The sequence below is a fragment of the Sturnira hondurensis genome, unplaced genomic scaffold (assembly GCF_014824575.4).
Source record: "Sturnira hondurensis isolate 20B ecotype Veracruz unplaced genomic scaffold, ASM1482457v3 Scaffold0006437, whole genome shotgun sequence".
NCBI classification, from domain to species: domain Eukaryota; kingdom Metazoa; phylum Chordata; class Mammalia; order Chiroptera; family Phyllostomidae; genus Sturnira; species Sturnira hondurensis.
The window spans coordinates 11,629,260-11,646,577 of NW_028079068.1; the positions used below are offsets into that span (position 1 = coordinate 11,629,260).

A 17,318-nucleotide genomic window follows, 5' to 3' on the forward strand; every position below is an offset into this window, starting at 1 on the left:
TGAGGGCGGAGGTGCTGTGGTGCGCAGGGGAATCCGGCGTGTGAGCGCCCCTCTTCCTGCCGGCGCAGGGGCACCTCGGTGACACCGAAATCTAGGGCCTCCCGCCCCTTGGGGTTCCTCCTCCTGCTCCCCGAGGTGTCTGGTTGGCGCGAAGCGATTGGCGACTCGGGGCGCGATCCCAGCCTCTACTCCCCGCGCCGCGCCGGGTGAATGGCCACGGGCGGAGGATCGGGAGGCGCGGGGCGCAGACCAATCGCGGCCGCCGGTGGGAGTATTTGTTATTCACATGGAAGAGACTTGGCGCCGGCCAGGCCAGCTCAGCTCCTCAGCCCCGAGACCAGCCACAAGTGCGGCGGTGGCGCTCGCCTAGCGCGGCGGCGGCGGCGCTAACATGGAGCTGCGGTCCCCGCGCCGGCTTCCGCACCGCGCCCTCTGCGGGGAGCAGGGTAAGACTCGCCCAGCGGCGGAACGAGGAAAAGAGGAAAGCAAGTGCCGGACAACAGGGGAAAAAAACTCCCACCCCAGCCCCCCAAATGCTGTGCAGGAGGAGAGAGGAGAATCCTTCCTATTTTATCCCCCTTTTCCGTTTTCTTCTCTTAAGCCGTTGAGTGGACGGTTCCCTCTTAGACCACTTCAGTAATTGGCTTTTCCAGTCCAACGGCCTCGCGCACGCGGAGTCTGGGAGAGAAGTGCGGGCGGAGGTGACGGGTTGGGGGGCGAGGGAGAGTAGGCACCAGGGGACCAGGGGCTGGCCGGGCACTGGAGCTTGATTGGGTGTCTGTGGATTTTACGTTGCAAAGAACAAGGCAGCCACCCCTCTTGTCTTCCCGCGACTACATTCCAGTGAAGAGGTTCAGAAAAGAGGGAGGCTTAGCTCGGAACTCCCAAGGTTTGTAGATGTGATCCCCCAAAAGTTTAGCGGGCGAATGGGAGGCTGAAGGGCGAGGGAAGGGGGCCGGCGCCCAGGGTGCCCTGGCGGGGCCGTTCGGCGGCGCCTTTCGAGGCGCCCGTCTTCGGCTTGCCTGCCCCGGGCGACCTCTGGGACCTGCTCTGGCGGAATCTGGGCTTGCCCGCCGCGATGACGAGGTACCTCCGTTCTGCGAAGCTAACGATGGGATTTCCAAAGTTAGAGGCTTCCGGGACGCGTCGGGGTAACCTCGGTCTTCTCGAGCGTGGGGCTGGGTGGTGAACGAATTATCAGGATGTGGGGAAGGTGGGGGTCGCGGGAGGGGCGGGGAGGTTTGGGGGTTCCGGGGACTCCGTACACCCGCACCGCGGATGCCTGCCTTGGATTTGTTCTCCGAGTTAGCGCGGCGAGGCTGGGATTTCCGCGCCCCCCTTTTTGTGGCTTTCGGGAAAACATTGGAGTTCCGTGTCCTGTTGGGGGCGGGGAGAGGCCGAATGGTCTTGAAGATCTTGAGTTTAAGAAGCCAAGGCAAAGGCGCCCAACAGCTGCTCCGAGGCACCTGCGGCCGGCGGGGCCCCAGTTTCCGGCAGACGCGCACGGGGCGTGGGCGCTCCGGGCGCCCAGGTGCGGCGGGGCGGAGGCCGGGTCCCCCCGAGCGCCGGGGGACTGGGCGGCGCGGGAAAGGCAAGAGCAACCAGGTACTGCTCCCAAGGCCCTGGGCTTTACCAGGAGTCCGGCTTCTACGGCCGAAGGAACTGAGAAGGAAAAGGAAGACACAGCGGGGAGCAGGGGAGCGGGGGCGGGGTGAGTGGCTGCGGGCTGGGAGGCAGGTAAAGGTAGAGAACCCTCTGAGCCTGCTAAGAGACAGCCCGTCAGTTCTGCAAGCAGCTCCGAGATCCCTAGCGCTTCGTACAGTTGGCGAAAATATGACAATCTCTGTCTCTCTCTCACACACACCCGTCTGACAGGCTCCCTTAGTCCAGATGAAAGGCAGAGGGGCAAGCCTATCACCCAACTGCGCAAGACGGCACCCCCACGCTTCCTCAAAGAATTGTTTTAACCGGGGCCCAAACTGCAGAGCCTGGGGGGTCAGAGGGTGTCTGCGTGCCTAGGATGGCAGGGGTGAAAACAGACCCGTTCGCCAGCTGCAGAAAACCAAACCTCTCAGTCCTGGAAGCGCGTCGCACCGGGGGGCGGGGGAAGGGAATGCCCCGTTTGCCATTTGGGGTGATCCTTCCCCACAGACCTGACGCCGCGAGTCTAGCAAACACCCAAGAATATCCTACGGTCTCCACCACTTACCCCATCTAATACAAATCCTGCCAACGGACAGAACTGGAAAACAGGGCTGGTGGTGGAAGTACTGACAAGAGAAATCATAAACGGGAGAAATACCGATGATAGCTTGTGTTTTGCTTGAAAGAAAAAATAAGAAGAGAAAAAGAGCCACCAGCAGGTAGATCTTGGATAAACAGCTTATTGCACTTGACTGTCATTTCCATTTTCTGTTATGAAATCGTTTGTCAGTAATTGCAAATGGCTACAGAAAGCACTTTAGTTTACGTTGGTCACTTGCTTGCTTGTGAATAATGTCTTGAAAGATCTCTATAGGAGACAGAATTAACTGTGTGAAACTCCTTGTCTACTTTTTGAAAATACGTGGTTTGATAATTTTGAAGAGAAAAGCCATATTCATCAGGGAAAATGAAGTAAGATTTTTAAATGTCATTTTCCCATTTCAGGTTCAACTACCTGAGATAAAAACAGACTTCTTGCTTTTACGGGTAAATCAGGGATTCGAGGAGAAACAGCTGGGGGAGGCTCTCTCTCTAGGAGATTTCCCCAGAATAAAGAAAAAGATGCTGAGAACACAGCTCTGTTGTGTTATTTGGGCTTGATCTGTTCTATTTGGTTTGTTAGCTAGTTCTGCCCTACCCGGATCCCTTTGCAAATTATGACTACTCGAATAATTCTAAAAACATAAATCCAAAAGGACTAGAATAAAAGCGTCAGTGAGTGCAGGAGAAAGTTAGAGGTCGAGAGAGATGTGCTCTTTTCAAAGTTGGCTGAGCAGGTTGAAGCTGCTACAGGGCTTGTTTAATTGGTATTTGTGCAGCAAACAAGCAGCTGACATTCATGTGGGCAATATCGCATGCCAGTCTTTGTGTAAAAATGTTCCGTTGTCTTCGGGGCATGAGACACAGAACGTAGCACACACATGCTACCGGTGGCACTGGTGTTTTCCCTCCCAAGTCTGCTTCCCACTGTCTTCCTCTGTAGTTAGGATGCCCAGCATGGAGGGGACCTTGCTTTAGTGTGGGGGGCGGAGTTGCTCTGTCCTGGAGTCTTAGAGAGAAGGTGCTGCGTGGTTTATCTCTTAACTGGCCTCTCAGCGAAGACCTGGCTGTGTTTCCATGCCTGTCAAGTAGGCTGCTTTCCAAGGTTTGGGAAACTGTTGCTGCTTTCTTGATAGAACCAGAGTGGACATCACCAGACACACACCTGTAGTTTGGTCAGGAGAGACAGTTGCTCCATGTTACAGGAGAGGATGAGGACAGAGAGTCAGTTGGATCATACTGTTTCCATCCCAAGAGCAGGTTTTCTGTCTGCTAGGAATTTAGATTCCTTCTTTAGTTCCTTCCTCCCTTCCTTTCTTCTTTCCCTTCTCCTCTCTCCTTCTCCCCCTCCCTGTCTCTTTCTCTCTTTCCCCCTCTCCTTTCTTTTTTTTTTTCCCTTGGCCCTGAGAGGAATTTTCTTTGATTCTCATTTTTAAAAATATTTTATTTATTTATCTCTAGAGGGGAAGGGAAGGAGAGAGGGAGAGAATATGAATGTATGGTTACCTCTGGTGGGTCCCCTGCTGGGAACTGGCCTGCAACCCAGGCATGTGCCCTGACTGGGAATTGAACCGAGATCGTCTGATTCACAGGCCCACGCTCAATCCACTGAGCCACACCAGCCAGGGCTGATTCTCATTTTTTACTTGCTAGTTTAAGTTGTGATGAACTCACTCACTGACTAAGGACCTTGAGCATGATGCATTCTTATCCCAGAACCTGCCTTCTGAGTGGCAGGCACTGTTGGAGTGATTTCAGGGGTACTGCTGAGAGGCTTCTGACTCATAATAATTCCCAGCTTTGGCTTGTTGTATTGCAAGTCTTTACCGTTATTGGACACATTTCTTTGGTAAAGAAATTATGAATCTCCTGGAAATTATCTTATAAAAGCAGATGTTTCCATTGGGGGATGACATTAATGCATCTTCAGGTTTTGATACCTGTTAGTGAGTGTACTCCCTCCCTAGTGAGGGCCAAGGTAATGAGAAAACCAGGTCTTAAGATCAGGAATTGTAGTTGACATTAGCACCAAGAGAGGGAGGAGATCCAGGTCTGGGGGAGGAATGAGCAGGCGATCAGAAGTGGGAAGGTACAGGATAGGCCCAAAAAGTGTAGGTGGAGGTCATCGAGTACCTGTGTTGCCAGTTTTATACTTTTTCAGGTGAGGTGTGCCTAAAGATAGAAATCTGCTGGCTGTTTATCGACTAACTTTACTAGTGGTAGTGACCCTTAGGAGTAGGTGCTCTGTGTTATATTCTGCATCCAACTCAGGAAGGTTTGCTATTGTCCTTTCTTCACCATGGAAGAAGAGCTTGTCAGCACTTCTTCAGAATAGCCTGTGGATGCTCCAAGTGTCTATGATTTCAGTTGTCCAGGGCAGATATTGCACTTTCATTGACTTTGCTTCTTGTGTCCTTTCTAGTTTTCCTTCGATTTCCTTTGACTTCTTGGATGCATGACTTGTTAAGATCTCACCAGCCCTGAGTGTGATGGGAAAGGTCTTCTAAGCATAGTACACCAGGAGAATATTTGAGTTCTAGGACTGATTGTTAAAAAAAAAAACCCCATGTACATTATTAAAGTATGTATATACTTTTACATGCATTTTATCATTTTATTTCACAACCCTAGGAACTCCCTAGAAATCATTCCTCAGTTTAGAAACAAAGAAATTGATCTCAGGTTAAGTGACTTGCCTGATGCCATATAATGAGTACTAGAGGGAATGAGTTTAGAGTCAGGGTATTCTTGGATCCCAGGGTGGCACACTCACTGTTCACCTTTTCAAATCCAGGTTAGCTCCATATCGCAAGGAGGATGGAGTAAGGGGAAGAGCATAAACAGTTTTGCACCAGAATTCTTGCTCAAGATTTTAGACACATTCATGTACTATTTCTTTTTTTAGATTCCTTATATCCCAAATGGAGGCTGTTATACCATAAGTGTATTTTGTGAAGGAAATGAGATAATGTGTGTGAGGCTCTAGGTATAATGTAGGCATTCAATAGATGCTTGTTTTACCCCCTTTCTCTCTTATAGGATACATACTATAAAAGTGGCTTCTCGTTACTCTAAGTATGGCCTTTTTATGCAATAGCTGTGTTATTGAAAAAAACTGAAAATTGAATTCTACTAAATCAGGTTGTATTTTAAATGCACAGGGGATTTAGCTATTTAAAGGAAATCTGTGGTGGATTCTTTTGTAATGCACATAATCACTTTCTCTTTTATCTGTTTAGTAAGTTGAGCTTCTCATGTATCAGATTTTCTTAATATGGGGCTTGCTGGTACAGAATAGCTTTCCTAAACCTGTCTCACTGATGGAAAAAAGTCACTTGGCTTGCAAACAGTTACTGTGTCCATTTGGCAAAGCCTTGCTCTAGTGTTTGAGCATTATCTCGAATTCCTTTATTATTAATAGTAGAATCTCAGAATGGGAAGCTGGAAGACACCTTAGAAATGACATCACATGGTCCATCTCTCTCATTTCTCAGAGGAGGCAATAGAAGCACACAGAGACAGAGTGTTGTGTTCAGTGTCAACAGCCAGTGACTGAGAGACAAGATCCAATTCCGGGCCTCCATTGCCCAGGGGAGGGTTCTCTCAGACTCATCCTCACTCTGCCCCCTCCAAGATCCCAACATCGTGAACACATGTTTTGGTTATAGATGATAGACAGATGTGATGCATTTTGTAAAACAAACAAAGAGCTCCAAGTGTGGGCAATTTCAAAGGAAACTGCTGGATTTTGTAGTGTGGTGAGTTGATGACAATATTCAGCTTAATCTTTTTGTTAAAGAGCTGAGTGGAATCCGGCATAGGGATGCTGTTTTGTCTTTTGTGAGAAAATAGTACAACTCTTGGCTAATGGTAATCCTCAGAGAGGATTTTACCATATCATGTCTCGGAAGCCTGTGCCAGGTGCGGTGAGAGACTGGATAGATCCTACGTGGTTTGCTGGCTCTGTTCTCACTGGCAGTGGGCTGTCCAGGTAACTTGATTAGAAGCAGAGGTGTTTGAACAAACTGTATTTGCTATTCTCAAGCTTTTGAGATATTCAGAAATCACCCTGCCCTGGAAGGGCCCCTTAGATTGTCCCCTCTTAATAAGTACATACGTTTTCTTAAAGAGCTAGCCATTGAAGATACATACATTTCAGAAAGATTTCAGTCGAGAGGTGGGGCCTTTATGTCCTGTGCGCTGTCACAGCCAGGCTCTGCAGCACGGGGGGCTTTCTCGAGGAACAGGTCCCACCTTGGGGGGCTGAGGGTCGACTGTGGTGCCACTTACTAGCTCAGGTCCTTGGGCTGTACTCAACCTTTCTGAGCCTTCTTTTCTTATTTATACAAGAGTTAATAATCTGTGAATGAAAATTCAATAACATACTGTGTTAGACACTTGAGACTTTGGTACGGAGAAGTTATGTAGAAAATAAAAAGCAGCAGAATTCAGGGCCCTGGCCCTTAAGGAGCTGTTCTTACTATTGGCCCTTCAGGAAACAGTTGTTAGGGAGCCACAGAATCAAGTTCTAGTGAGGGGTAGGTCACTGCTCCCCAGCAGACCTCGGCCAACAAGACTGTTGATAGAAGTGCTAATTATATATGATGTACCTGTAATTAGGATGGGCTGGGAGGGGGTAAAGAGGAATGGCTTCTGGGGCTAATAGTTATCCCTCCTCCAAGGTTGCTTTTCAACATCCCTCCTGTGGGCTTAGAAACAGTGCAAGGCATCTACTTCCCTCACAGTTCGATTTCAAGAGTGCAGACCTCACACCTCCTTCAACAAGTCCATTAGCAATGGTGAGGCTTATACCAAACCCTAGAGGAAGGTCAGTTTGAGAGAAAAGCTGTTTTAAGTCATGCACGGAACAGGAAGTAGAGCTATTTGGCTCTGTAGCACAAAAAGTTCATTATTTCTTTAAAATTCATCTGACTTCAATGAGGGTGAGTTTATTTTTATTTATTACTGATCGATTGATTATTATTCTATTACAGTTGTCCCAGTTTTTCCTCCTTTGCCCTACTCTGCCCAGCCCGCCCACCACTCCCATAGTTAATTGCCACACTGTTGTGCCTGTCCATGGGTCACTCATACATGTGTTTTGACTAGTCGCTCCCTCTTCTTTCCACCATTATTCCCCCCCTTCATCCCCTCTGGCTGCTGTTAGTTTGTTCCATATTTCCATGTCTCTGGTTCTGTTTTTCTCACTAGTTTATTTGTTCACCAGATTCTTCTTATAAGTGAGATTATATGGTATTTGTCTTTCACTAACTGGCTTAGTTCATTTAGCATAATGCTCTCCAGTTCCATCCATGCTGTTGCAAAAGGTCGGAATTCCTTCTTTCTGTTGTGTAGTATTCCATTGTGTCAATGTACCACAGTTTTTTGATCCACTCATTTACTAATGGGCATGTAGGCTGTTTCCAGCACTTGGCTATTGTAAACAGTGCTGCTATGAACATAGAGGTGCATAAGTTCTTTTGAATTGGTGTTTCAGGGTTCTTAGGGTATATTCCAAGCAGTGGAATTGCTGGGTCAAAATGTCATTTTTAGTCTTTTGAGGAAATTCCATGCTGTCTTCTTTTTTTTAAAGTATTTTATTGAGTATACTATTACAGTTGTCCCATTTCCCCCCTTCACTCCCTTCCACCCTGCGTACCCTCTCCCACCCACATTCCCCCCCTTTAGTTCATGTCCATGTGTCATAATTATAAGTTCTTGGCTGCTACATTTCTCATACCATTCTTACCCTCCCCATGTCTATTTTTTACTTACTGTCTATGCTACTTATTCTCTGTACCTTTTCCCCCTCTCTCTTCCTCCCACTTCCCTGTTACTAACCCTCCATGTGATCTCTATATTTCTGTGGTTCTGTTCCTGTTCTAGTTGTTTGATTAGTTTGCTTTTGTTTTAGGTGTGGTTGTTAATAACTGTGAGTTTGCTATCCTTTCACTGTTCATATTTTTTATCTTCTTTTTCTTAGATAAGTCCCTTTAACATTTCATATAGTAAGAGCTTGGTGATGATGAACTCCTTGAACTTCACCTTATCTGAAAAGCAGTTTATCTGCCCTTCCATTCTAAATGAAAGCTTTGCTGGATAGAGCAAGCTTGGATGTAGGTCCTTGCCTTTCATGACTTGGAATATTTCTTTCCAGCCCTTTCTTGCCTGTAAAGTCTCTTTTGAGAAATCAGCTGACAGTCTGATAGGACTCCTTTGTAGGTAACTCTCTCATTTTGTCTTGCTGCTTTTAAGAATCTCTTCTTATCTTTCATCTTGGGTAATGTAATTATGATGTGCCTTGGTGTGTTCCACCTTGGGTCCACCTTCTTTGGGACTTCTGAGCTTCCTGGACTTCCTGGAAGTCTATTTCCTTTGCCAGATTGGGGAAGTTCTCCTTTGTTATTTGTTCAAATAACTTTTCCATTTGTTTCTCCTCCTCTTCTTTTTCTGGTACCCCTATTGAGATGTTGGAACGTTTAAAGATGTCCTGGAGGTGCCTAAGCCTCTCCTCATTTTTTTGAATTCTTGTTTCTTCATTCTTTTCTGTTTGGTTGTTTCTTTCTTCCTTCTGGTCCATTCCATTGATTTGAGTCCCAGTTTTATTTCCATCACTATTGGTTCCCTGTACATTTTCCTTTATTTCACTTAGCATAGCCTTCATTTTTTCATCTAATTGGTGACCAAATTTAATCAATTCTGTGAGCATCCTGATCACAAGTGTTTTGAACTGTGCATCTGATAGGTTGGTTGTCTCTTCGTTGCTTAGTTATATTTTTTCTGGAGCTTTCATCTGTTGTTTTGTTTGGGCCATTTTTTTTTGTTTGGTCTCCTTGTGCCTGTTACGTAGTGAGGGGTGGAGCTTTAGGTGTTCACCAGGGTGAGGTAACCTATGTGGCTGGGTTGTGACATTTTATGTGGGGGCGGGGTCTGAGAGGGAACAATGGCGCTTGCTCCCCTCTCTGAGGGATTTCAGTTACTTCCCCTGCTTCCCATAAGCAAAGTTGGCCCTTCTGGTGCTGGTTCCTGGGTGGGTGGGCTTGTGTATCCTGGGACCCTGTGGACCTCTCCAGTGAACTCTCCTGTGAGGCTGGGAGTTTCTTTTGGCACCTCAATCCCCACAGGTGTTTTCAGTGTTTTTTCAGTGTTTTGAGACTTTATTTCCTCACGCTGGGGCCCTGGGTTGTGTTGTCTTTCTCACTCCCCAGGTTTGCCTGGTTTATTTGTGCATGAACCTGGGACCACCTGGTCCGCCAGCCGCCTTGCACATCATATCCATCCACAATCTGCCACCTCGCCGGGTCTGCCTGCTACTGCTGCTTTGCACACCCCGGATCTGCCAGCACCCTCCCTCCCCCTGCCTCCAGCCCTCTGCATCCAGGATCCCCAACTCCACTCCTCCTACCAGTCTGGATGAATGTGTGTACTTTAACTCCTTGGTTGTCGGACTTCCATACAGTTCAATTTTCTGTCAGTACTAGTTGTTCTCTGTTTTTAAATTGTTGTTGTTCTTATTTTGGTTGTACGAGGAGGCACAGCATGTCTGCCTGTGCCTCCATCATGGTTGGAAGTCTCTCCATACTGTTTTCCGCAGTGATTTTACCAGTGCGCATTCCCACCAACAGTGCACTAGGGTTCCTTTTTCTCTACATCCTTACCAGCACTTGTTGTTTGTTGCTTTATTAATGATAGCCACTCTGACAGGTGTGAGATGGTATCTGATTGTGGTTTTAATTTGCATCTCTCTGATGGCTCATGATGTTGAGCATCTTTTCATATGTTTATGGGCCATCTGTATCTCCCCCTTGGAGAAGTCTCTATTCAGGTCCTTTGCCCATTTTTTCAACCAGCAACAATCGTGCCTCTGACAAACCTCATTGGCTACGATACTGCCACTGTGCAAAGCTGCCTTTGCCCATTTTTTAATTGGATTGTTTGTCTTCCTGGAGTAGAGTCATGTGAGTTCTTTATATATTTTGGATATCAAACCTTCATCCGATATATGATTGGCAAATATGTTCTCCTGTATGGTCAGTTCTCTTTTCATTTTGATGGTAGTTTCTTTAGCTGTACAGAAGCTTTTTAATTTGATGTAGTCCCATTTCCACATAAAACTACTCAACCTAATAGCTGGATACAAAGTTAATATTCAGACATTGATGGCATTTTTGTACACTAACAATGAACTATCAGAAAGAGAAGCTAGGAAAAACACCCATTTACTATAGCAACAAGAAAAATAAAGTACCTAGGAATAAATTTAACTGACAAGGTAAAATACCTGTACTGGAAAAACTATAGAACACTGAAGAAAGAAATTGAGGAAGATATAAATAAATGGAAGCATATACCGTATTCATGGATTGGAAGAATTAACATCATTAAAATGTCCATACTACCCAAAGCAACCCATAGATTCACTGCAATCCCCATCAAAATACCAGTAGCATATTTCACTGATCTAGAGCAAATACTCCAAAAATTTATACGGAACCCAAAAGGACCCTGAATAGTCTCAGCAATCTTGAGAAAGAAGAGTTAAATTGGAGGGACTGCAATACCTGATATTAGAGTATACTACAAGGCTACTGGAAGCAAAACAGCCTGGTACTGGCATAAGAACAGATCCATAGATCAATGGAACAGAATAGAGAGCCCAGAAGTAAACCCATGTCTCTATGATCAATTAATACTTGACAAAGGGGGTACGAGCATACAACAGAGTAAAAATGGCCTCTTAAATAAGTGCTGTTCAGAGAACTGGACGGGTACATGCAAAAGAAAAACTAGACTACCAGCTTATACCATATACTAGAATAAACTCAAAATGGATAAAAGACTTAAATGTAAGTTGTGACACCAAAAAAAGCCCTAGAGGAAAATATAGGCAGTAAAAGTTCAGATAAACCATGTGGCAATATTTTTGCCACTATATCTCCTAGGGCAAGGGAAGTGAAGGATGAGTTTAGATTAAAGCTCATAAGAATCGTATTAGAGCAAGATTAGGTAGTGTAAGAGTGTACAACGAAACTGAATTTATATAGTAGTTTTTTGGCAAACCTCCAAATATGTATGTTTTCTTGGAATTGGAAAGGGAAACTAAACTTTCCAGCTGTCAAGAGTCTCATTTTTATAACAATGGATCAGATTTTGAAATAAGCTCAGTGTTTCAATATTTTATATGTAGCTCTGATTTTAATTTTAAAGTGACAGAATTCAGTAAACACCTCACCAACAGGACCAATATGGAAAACAGTTGCTCTGCTTTGGTGGGAAATGAGTTGCAGACTAGATTAGCGATGGTAGCTCCCATTTAGTGAGCATTTACCCTGTGCCAGGTACTGTGTTTTCTGACAGCCTCTGCTGCCCCTTTACAGATACAAAAACCAAGCTTTATTTAGAGAGGTTATATACCATTAGTTCTGTGTTGCAGAGGAGGGATCTTAAGCAAAAACTCAAGTGAGCTGTCCAATAAATAATAAGCAAAATGAAATACTTGCTTTCCATTTAAGGCCATTCATCCATTGAACACAAGTAATTTCTGCCTCACTGCTATTTATTTCCCAAGCTTTCCCTAACTTAAAGCTCTAAACAGACCTATGAGATGCTAAAGAGACTAAAAATTATTGTAAACATGAATACTTTGAAAAGAAACTCAATTTTATTGCTTCCCAGACTCATAGCAATGGAACTAGGTTAATGTTACATGAGTAGGTAAGGATGATTTGTAATGAACAGAGGGGCAGTTTTTATGTTCGTCTATAATTGAAAACCATTCTCTGACATGTTTTAAGTAATTGGGAGGAGGCTCTGTGAAATGAAGAAAGAGTGATCTCTGGAGAACAATAGGGCTCCCTCCTTTTCTCCAGAAAAAAATCCTCTTTCACATATTCTTTATTCTGTTCTCTGTTAGAAAGGATATGCAAAGGACATGTGGACTTGTCTTAAGTTCTGAATTAGTGGTCATAGTGAATGAGATTTTACTGTCTTGTAACTGGTCTTCCTTGTGAAACTGTAAAACACAACCCTACTTCCCTTAATGGGTGATTGGTGCAAATTATGTGTCCATCACTTAAATGGTTTCATCCAGAAAGTCAAGTTGACTTTCTAAATGGTTTTTTTTTTTGATTGCCTGAGGTCAGGCTGTTGTTGACTCACAGATTTTTCTGAAGGAAAAGCAGCTGCCAGGAGAATTGAATGTGAGAAAAGTCAGAAAGGGACTAAGTATGTTGGGTTAGAATAAAGGAAATCGAAGGCTTAGCATGTGTCAGGAGACAGGGAATACTTGTCATAGGCAGAATAGAATGATCTCAGCAGAGTGGGTTATTGGTGTATTTCTGAGTATCTCTCCAGGTGTCTGCTCAGAAATCCAGGGCAGTGGGCTATGACAAGCCCCCGTTCTTATCTGAAAGTGAAAAAAAGTATAGATTTCTCAGAAAGCTCTTGGACATATGTTCCGTTGTCCTGTAGGGAGGCGCCATCCTTTCCTTTGGGAGAGGGAAGATGGAATAAAAATTTTATGAACTGGAAATTGAACAAATGAATGGAAAATACAAGCAGATGTTGGCTGTCTAGGGTGGAGGCAAATTGTCAAAATTTCAGGTTTCAAATCTCCGTGTATATAAATAGAGATGAACATTAGATTAACCACCCCACCAAAATAAGCCGATGCTGTTTATTCTCTTAATTGTGTGTTTCAGATATCAGATTCATGTAAGTTAAATTGGTTCTTATTCAGCTGAACCTCCTCAAAAGTCCTTTGAAAGAATCTCATGGAATTCTTTAAGAGCAAAGGTCCTAGAAAAAACGTTTTTAAAAATAGATTTTCTTGTAGACATTTCACTCTAGCTTATTTCTAGCCTTGATGAAATAATTCCTTTCCCCACTGAGTCAGATAAAATGAAGAAGCTCCTCAATTGCTCTCCAGCTACGACTTGCGCCGAGTGGTTCTAGGACCAAGGAGTTTTGACTTCAGACTTGTAAACATACCCATCGCTTCCACTCTTGACACATTTCGTAGGGAACTCTGACAATGGTAATAGGAATATCTTCACACGTAACCCTCCCCATGTGTTAATGTTCAAGTCTTTGTTTTGGTATCATAGAGCAATAAGATAATTTATACAAAATAGCTGACATTTGATGTAAAATCTTTTTACAAGCTATGAAATTTACACATTTTGGACTCCTTGGGTGAGTTTCTTGATTTTTTTTTTGTGATTGAATAATCCCTTTTTTCCCCACTGGGAAATCTGAGGTACCAAAAAATGTCATTAACAGATGACTGGCTTGTTCAATACATCACAGAAAATAACCTTTCATTATGATTTTGTGGACAAAATTTAAATGGTAAATTCAGACAGCTGTAAAATGTAAAAACAGGTTTGGAAGAAATAATGCCATCAATCACAGGATTTTTACCTTCATGGAAATTAGATTTATTGAAATAAACTGGTAAATAAAAGTACTTTCTGGCTTGGGAGAATCAACCTAGTTTCTGATACTTTTCTGTTTTCCTTGCTCCAAAAGTGTCATCAATCTCTCTGTTTAGATGCAGTGCAGCCAGGTGTTCAGAATCATAGGGGGACAAAAAAAATTAGCTTCTTGCTGAATAGGGGAAATTAAGCCAAAAAAGAGAGGTTGGTGCAAATAGGGCTTGAAGATATGAAAAATGTAGACCCATTGAACTGAACCTTTTGTTTTCCTCCTCCTGTCCCCAGGAATAATTCTGCTGCAGGGCTGACTTCAAGGACATGAATTATTGACCTCATCCCAACATCAGAACCTCAGCTGTTACTCTAATTTTTGCACCATTCCAGGCAAGTTGACTTTATATGGAAATAAAATTGAACCTTAGGGGTCTGATGGAAACTCACTGTGACGTTCAAATCAAGAAGACTTGCTGAAACCCACAGAGCCTTTTCCCCATGGGCCCTGATGGTAGCCTCCAGAAGGTGCAGCCTCAGGTGGTCCCCCTTCTGTGGCAAGAATAAACTTTGGGTCTTGGATTGCAACACCACCCGTGGAGAAAATGGTATGCGAGGGAAAGAGATCAGCCTCTTGCCCTTGTTTCTTCCTCCTGACTGCCAAGTTCTACTGGATCCTCACAATGATGCAAAGAACTCACAGCCAGGAGTATGCCCATTCCATACGAGTGGATGGGGACATCATTTTGGGGGGTCTCTTCCCTGTTCATGCAAAGGGAGAGAGAGGGGTGCCTTGTGGGGAGCTGAAGAAGGAAAAGGGGATCCACAGACTGGAGGCCATGCTTTATGCCATCGACCAGATTAATAAGGACCCTGATCTCCTCTCCAATATCACTCTGGGTGTCCGGATCCTTGATACCTGCTCCAGGGACACCTATGCTCTGGAGCAGTCGCTAACATTTGTGCAGGCACTGATAGAGAAAGATGCTTCTGACGTGAAGTGTGCTAATGGAGACCCACCCATTTTCACCAAGCCTGACAAGATTTCTGGAGTCATCGGTGCTGCAGCCAGCTCCGTGTCCATCATGGTTGCTAACATTTTAAGACTTTTTAAGGTAGGTAAAGACATTGTCTTTCTGACCATTGTGAAAGGATTATAAATTGTTCTGATTCTAACTGCAGGTTTAAGAAGAAAGTAAAGTTGGTGAAGATGCTCATAGACCCTCTCAGGGTCACCAGGTTTCTCAGAGAGAGGATTCTGTGTCAGGTTTCTCCATGAGTTAATTTAGTTCCAGTATTTGCAATTAATTGGATTGTTTTTGTTTTTTTTCTGAACAAACAAGCATAGTAATATCTGTGACATGTTGATTCTCAACATCTTAGAATATCCTCTTTATTGAGGCTCATTTTTTGTTTAAATGTATAATCTTTATTATATTTTTTCCCATTACCATTTACTCCGTTATACTCCGTCCCCCAAACAATCCTCACAATGTTGTCCATGTCCACGAATCCTTTTTCCTTTTTGCTGAGGCTCATTTTAAGTCAAAGCAAGTATTTTTAGAGAGTATAATGAACTCTTTGCACATTTATCATAGAAAACATTTCTGTGGTATTTGAGGTATAAGATAATTTACTTGATGAAACTTCTTTAAAGTGGGATGCTCTGTTATGACAAAAGTTCTTGTGTGAAGAAACAATATTAATGACTAATGTGCGGATGGGAGTGACACTCTGGGATATAAGATGCCCATAAAATTGTCAGGTTTGTTATAGCTACAATAGAGCAGAACCTCATTAATTCAGACTGCTCTTATGCAGACTTAGAATAATTATGTATAATTCTTATTGAGTTAAAAGTTCAAATTAAGCAAGATAATTCAAGACTTTTTGACGTAGCTTTCTTTCAGATGATCTATTACCTGTACGTTTACATATATGATAAAAGTGGCAAAATAAAATGATGTAAGTAACAACAATTTGAAAGTATAAAGTGCCATACAAATAGTTATTGTCACTCATCATTTTTCATGAACTCTCTGATTTTATTCGTCAATATCCATTACATAGTTTTTTGTAATGCTAATTTTTTAATTGAAAATACTTTTCACTCTGATTTCTTGCTCAGTGGGACATACCTTTTCCAACTTATGCTGACCTTAAGGAGGCTTTGTTTTGTATTGAGAAACTTCTCCTATGCATATTAGATTTAGCAATATTAAAAGAATATGGAGAAGTTAGACAGGTGGCAGGTCTAGTGACGAAAATGAACAAAGTGATGGAAAAGCTTACTTTACAATAAAGATAAAAGGAATTGAATCCCAGGCTTTCTTGTTTGGAAGATATCTTAGAAAGCCATCTAATCTGGTTCCCTCATGTGCTGGAATCCTCTCTATAACATACCCCCTCACCCCAAGTGGTTTTCCAACTTCTGTACGAATGTCTTAGTTTAGAGAAGAGAATGCTAAGTGGCAGCTTACTGACTATTTTCAGATGGATGAAATTTTTTCAAATGAGTATGCTGCTGAGCAGAAGCAGCTCTCTGTGTCTAAGGGGTACTGAAGAAGGCACAAACAGGCTTTAGGGAATTCCAGAGGCATTTGAGCAGGACATTAGGAAGCACCCCATGCAGTGAAAAGGACACTGATTAAAACAGGCAGCCGAGGGTGCTCTAATTCTTCATCTCTGTAAACTTTCAAGGGAAACTAGCAAGTTGTTAATAATTTCCCAATTCTCTTCTCTCCTCTCTTCTCCTCTCCCCTCCCCTCTCGACCTCCTCCTGTGACTTCTCCAAAGTATCTCTTTCTGTTCTTAACTCAGCAACTGCCGCGCAGAAACACCCACTTTTAGAGAAGAGAAACCTTCATGAAGATCTCTCTTCCTTCTGTTACCCTCCCTTTATACATTAATTCTGGTTCCTATCTATCTCAGCATAATTACCCTGAATCCTGTCTCCTTCCTGTGGTCTGGTGCCACATTAGGCAAGGATTTGAGCAATGGGGTGGAAATGATGAGTGTTTATTTGAGATTCTTATAGCCTGTTTACATGAATTGTGCCACAGAATCAGCTTATCTGTGAAATGGTGATATTAATATTGTGTTAGGTTGTTGGATGGATTTAATGAGAAAATGCAGGTGGGGGCTTCCACGAGGATCTGGCCATATCCTTTGCCTCCTTGGGTTACTGAAGGGAACCTGGGAAACCTCTCGGGCCACCTGAGGGTGGATTTCATTTTTATGAAGTCTGGACTTGGCTTCTTTCTGCTCTGTTCTTCCCCCATTGACTGGCCAATTCTCTCCTTACTCTTTGGGTAATTCTGAAGGGGCCTAATCTAACCAGATGAGAGAAGTACCATTAACTCTCTGGGAAGAGTCTAATGCTCCAGGCCAATTCCCAAGACATTGGTCAGCCCATACGGGGCTGCTCTTGCTACCCTTGACCAAAGTACGAGGAATGCATGACTCATTGCCTGGAGGGGACGTTTGTTATGGTAAATGTCATGACTAAAATCAGCAGCCTGGCAAGGATTGAGCATTTAATTTATAGAAGCCTGTGTGTTTGTGAATTAGATTATTGGGGCTTGAAAAATTTGTGTCTTTCAAAAGTAAAAGAGAGGATAAAGGTGCTCAGTCTGTCTTCCAGCTCAA

The 17,318-nt window shown here is 43.7% G+C and overlaps 1 protein-coding gene and 1 pseudogene across 1 annotated transcript in view; one reads left to right on the plus strand and one right to left on the minus strand.

Annotated features, from left to right (window-relative positions):
• The first annotated feature begins 217 nt into the window (after window positions 1–217).
• The window catches only part of GRM8 (glutamate metabotropic receptor 8), an 830,046-nt gene continuing 812,945 nt past the window's right edge, over window positions 218–17,318 (plus strand). The window contains exons 1-2 of the mRNA XM_037049282.1: window positions 218–446; window positions 13,965–14,785. Coding sequence (XP_036905177.1) covers window positions 14,276–14,785 — 510 coding nt within the window. The 5' untranslated portion in view covers window positions 218–446; window positions 13,965–14,275. The remainder of the gene's footprint in view (window positions 447–13,964; window positions 14,786–17,318) is intronic.
• LOC118989252 (uncharacterized) lies at window positions 10,002–10,151 on the minus strand (annotated as a pseudogene).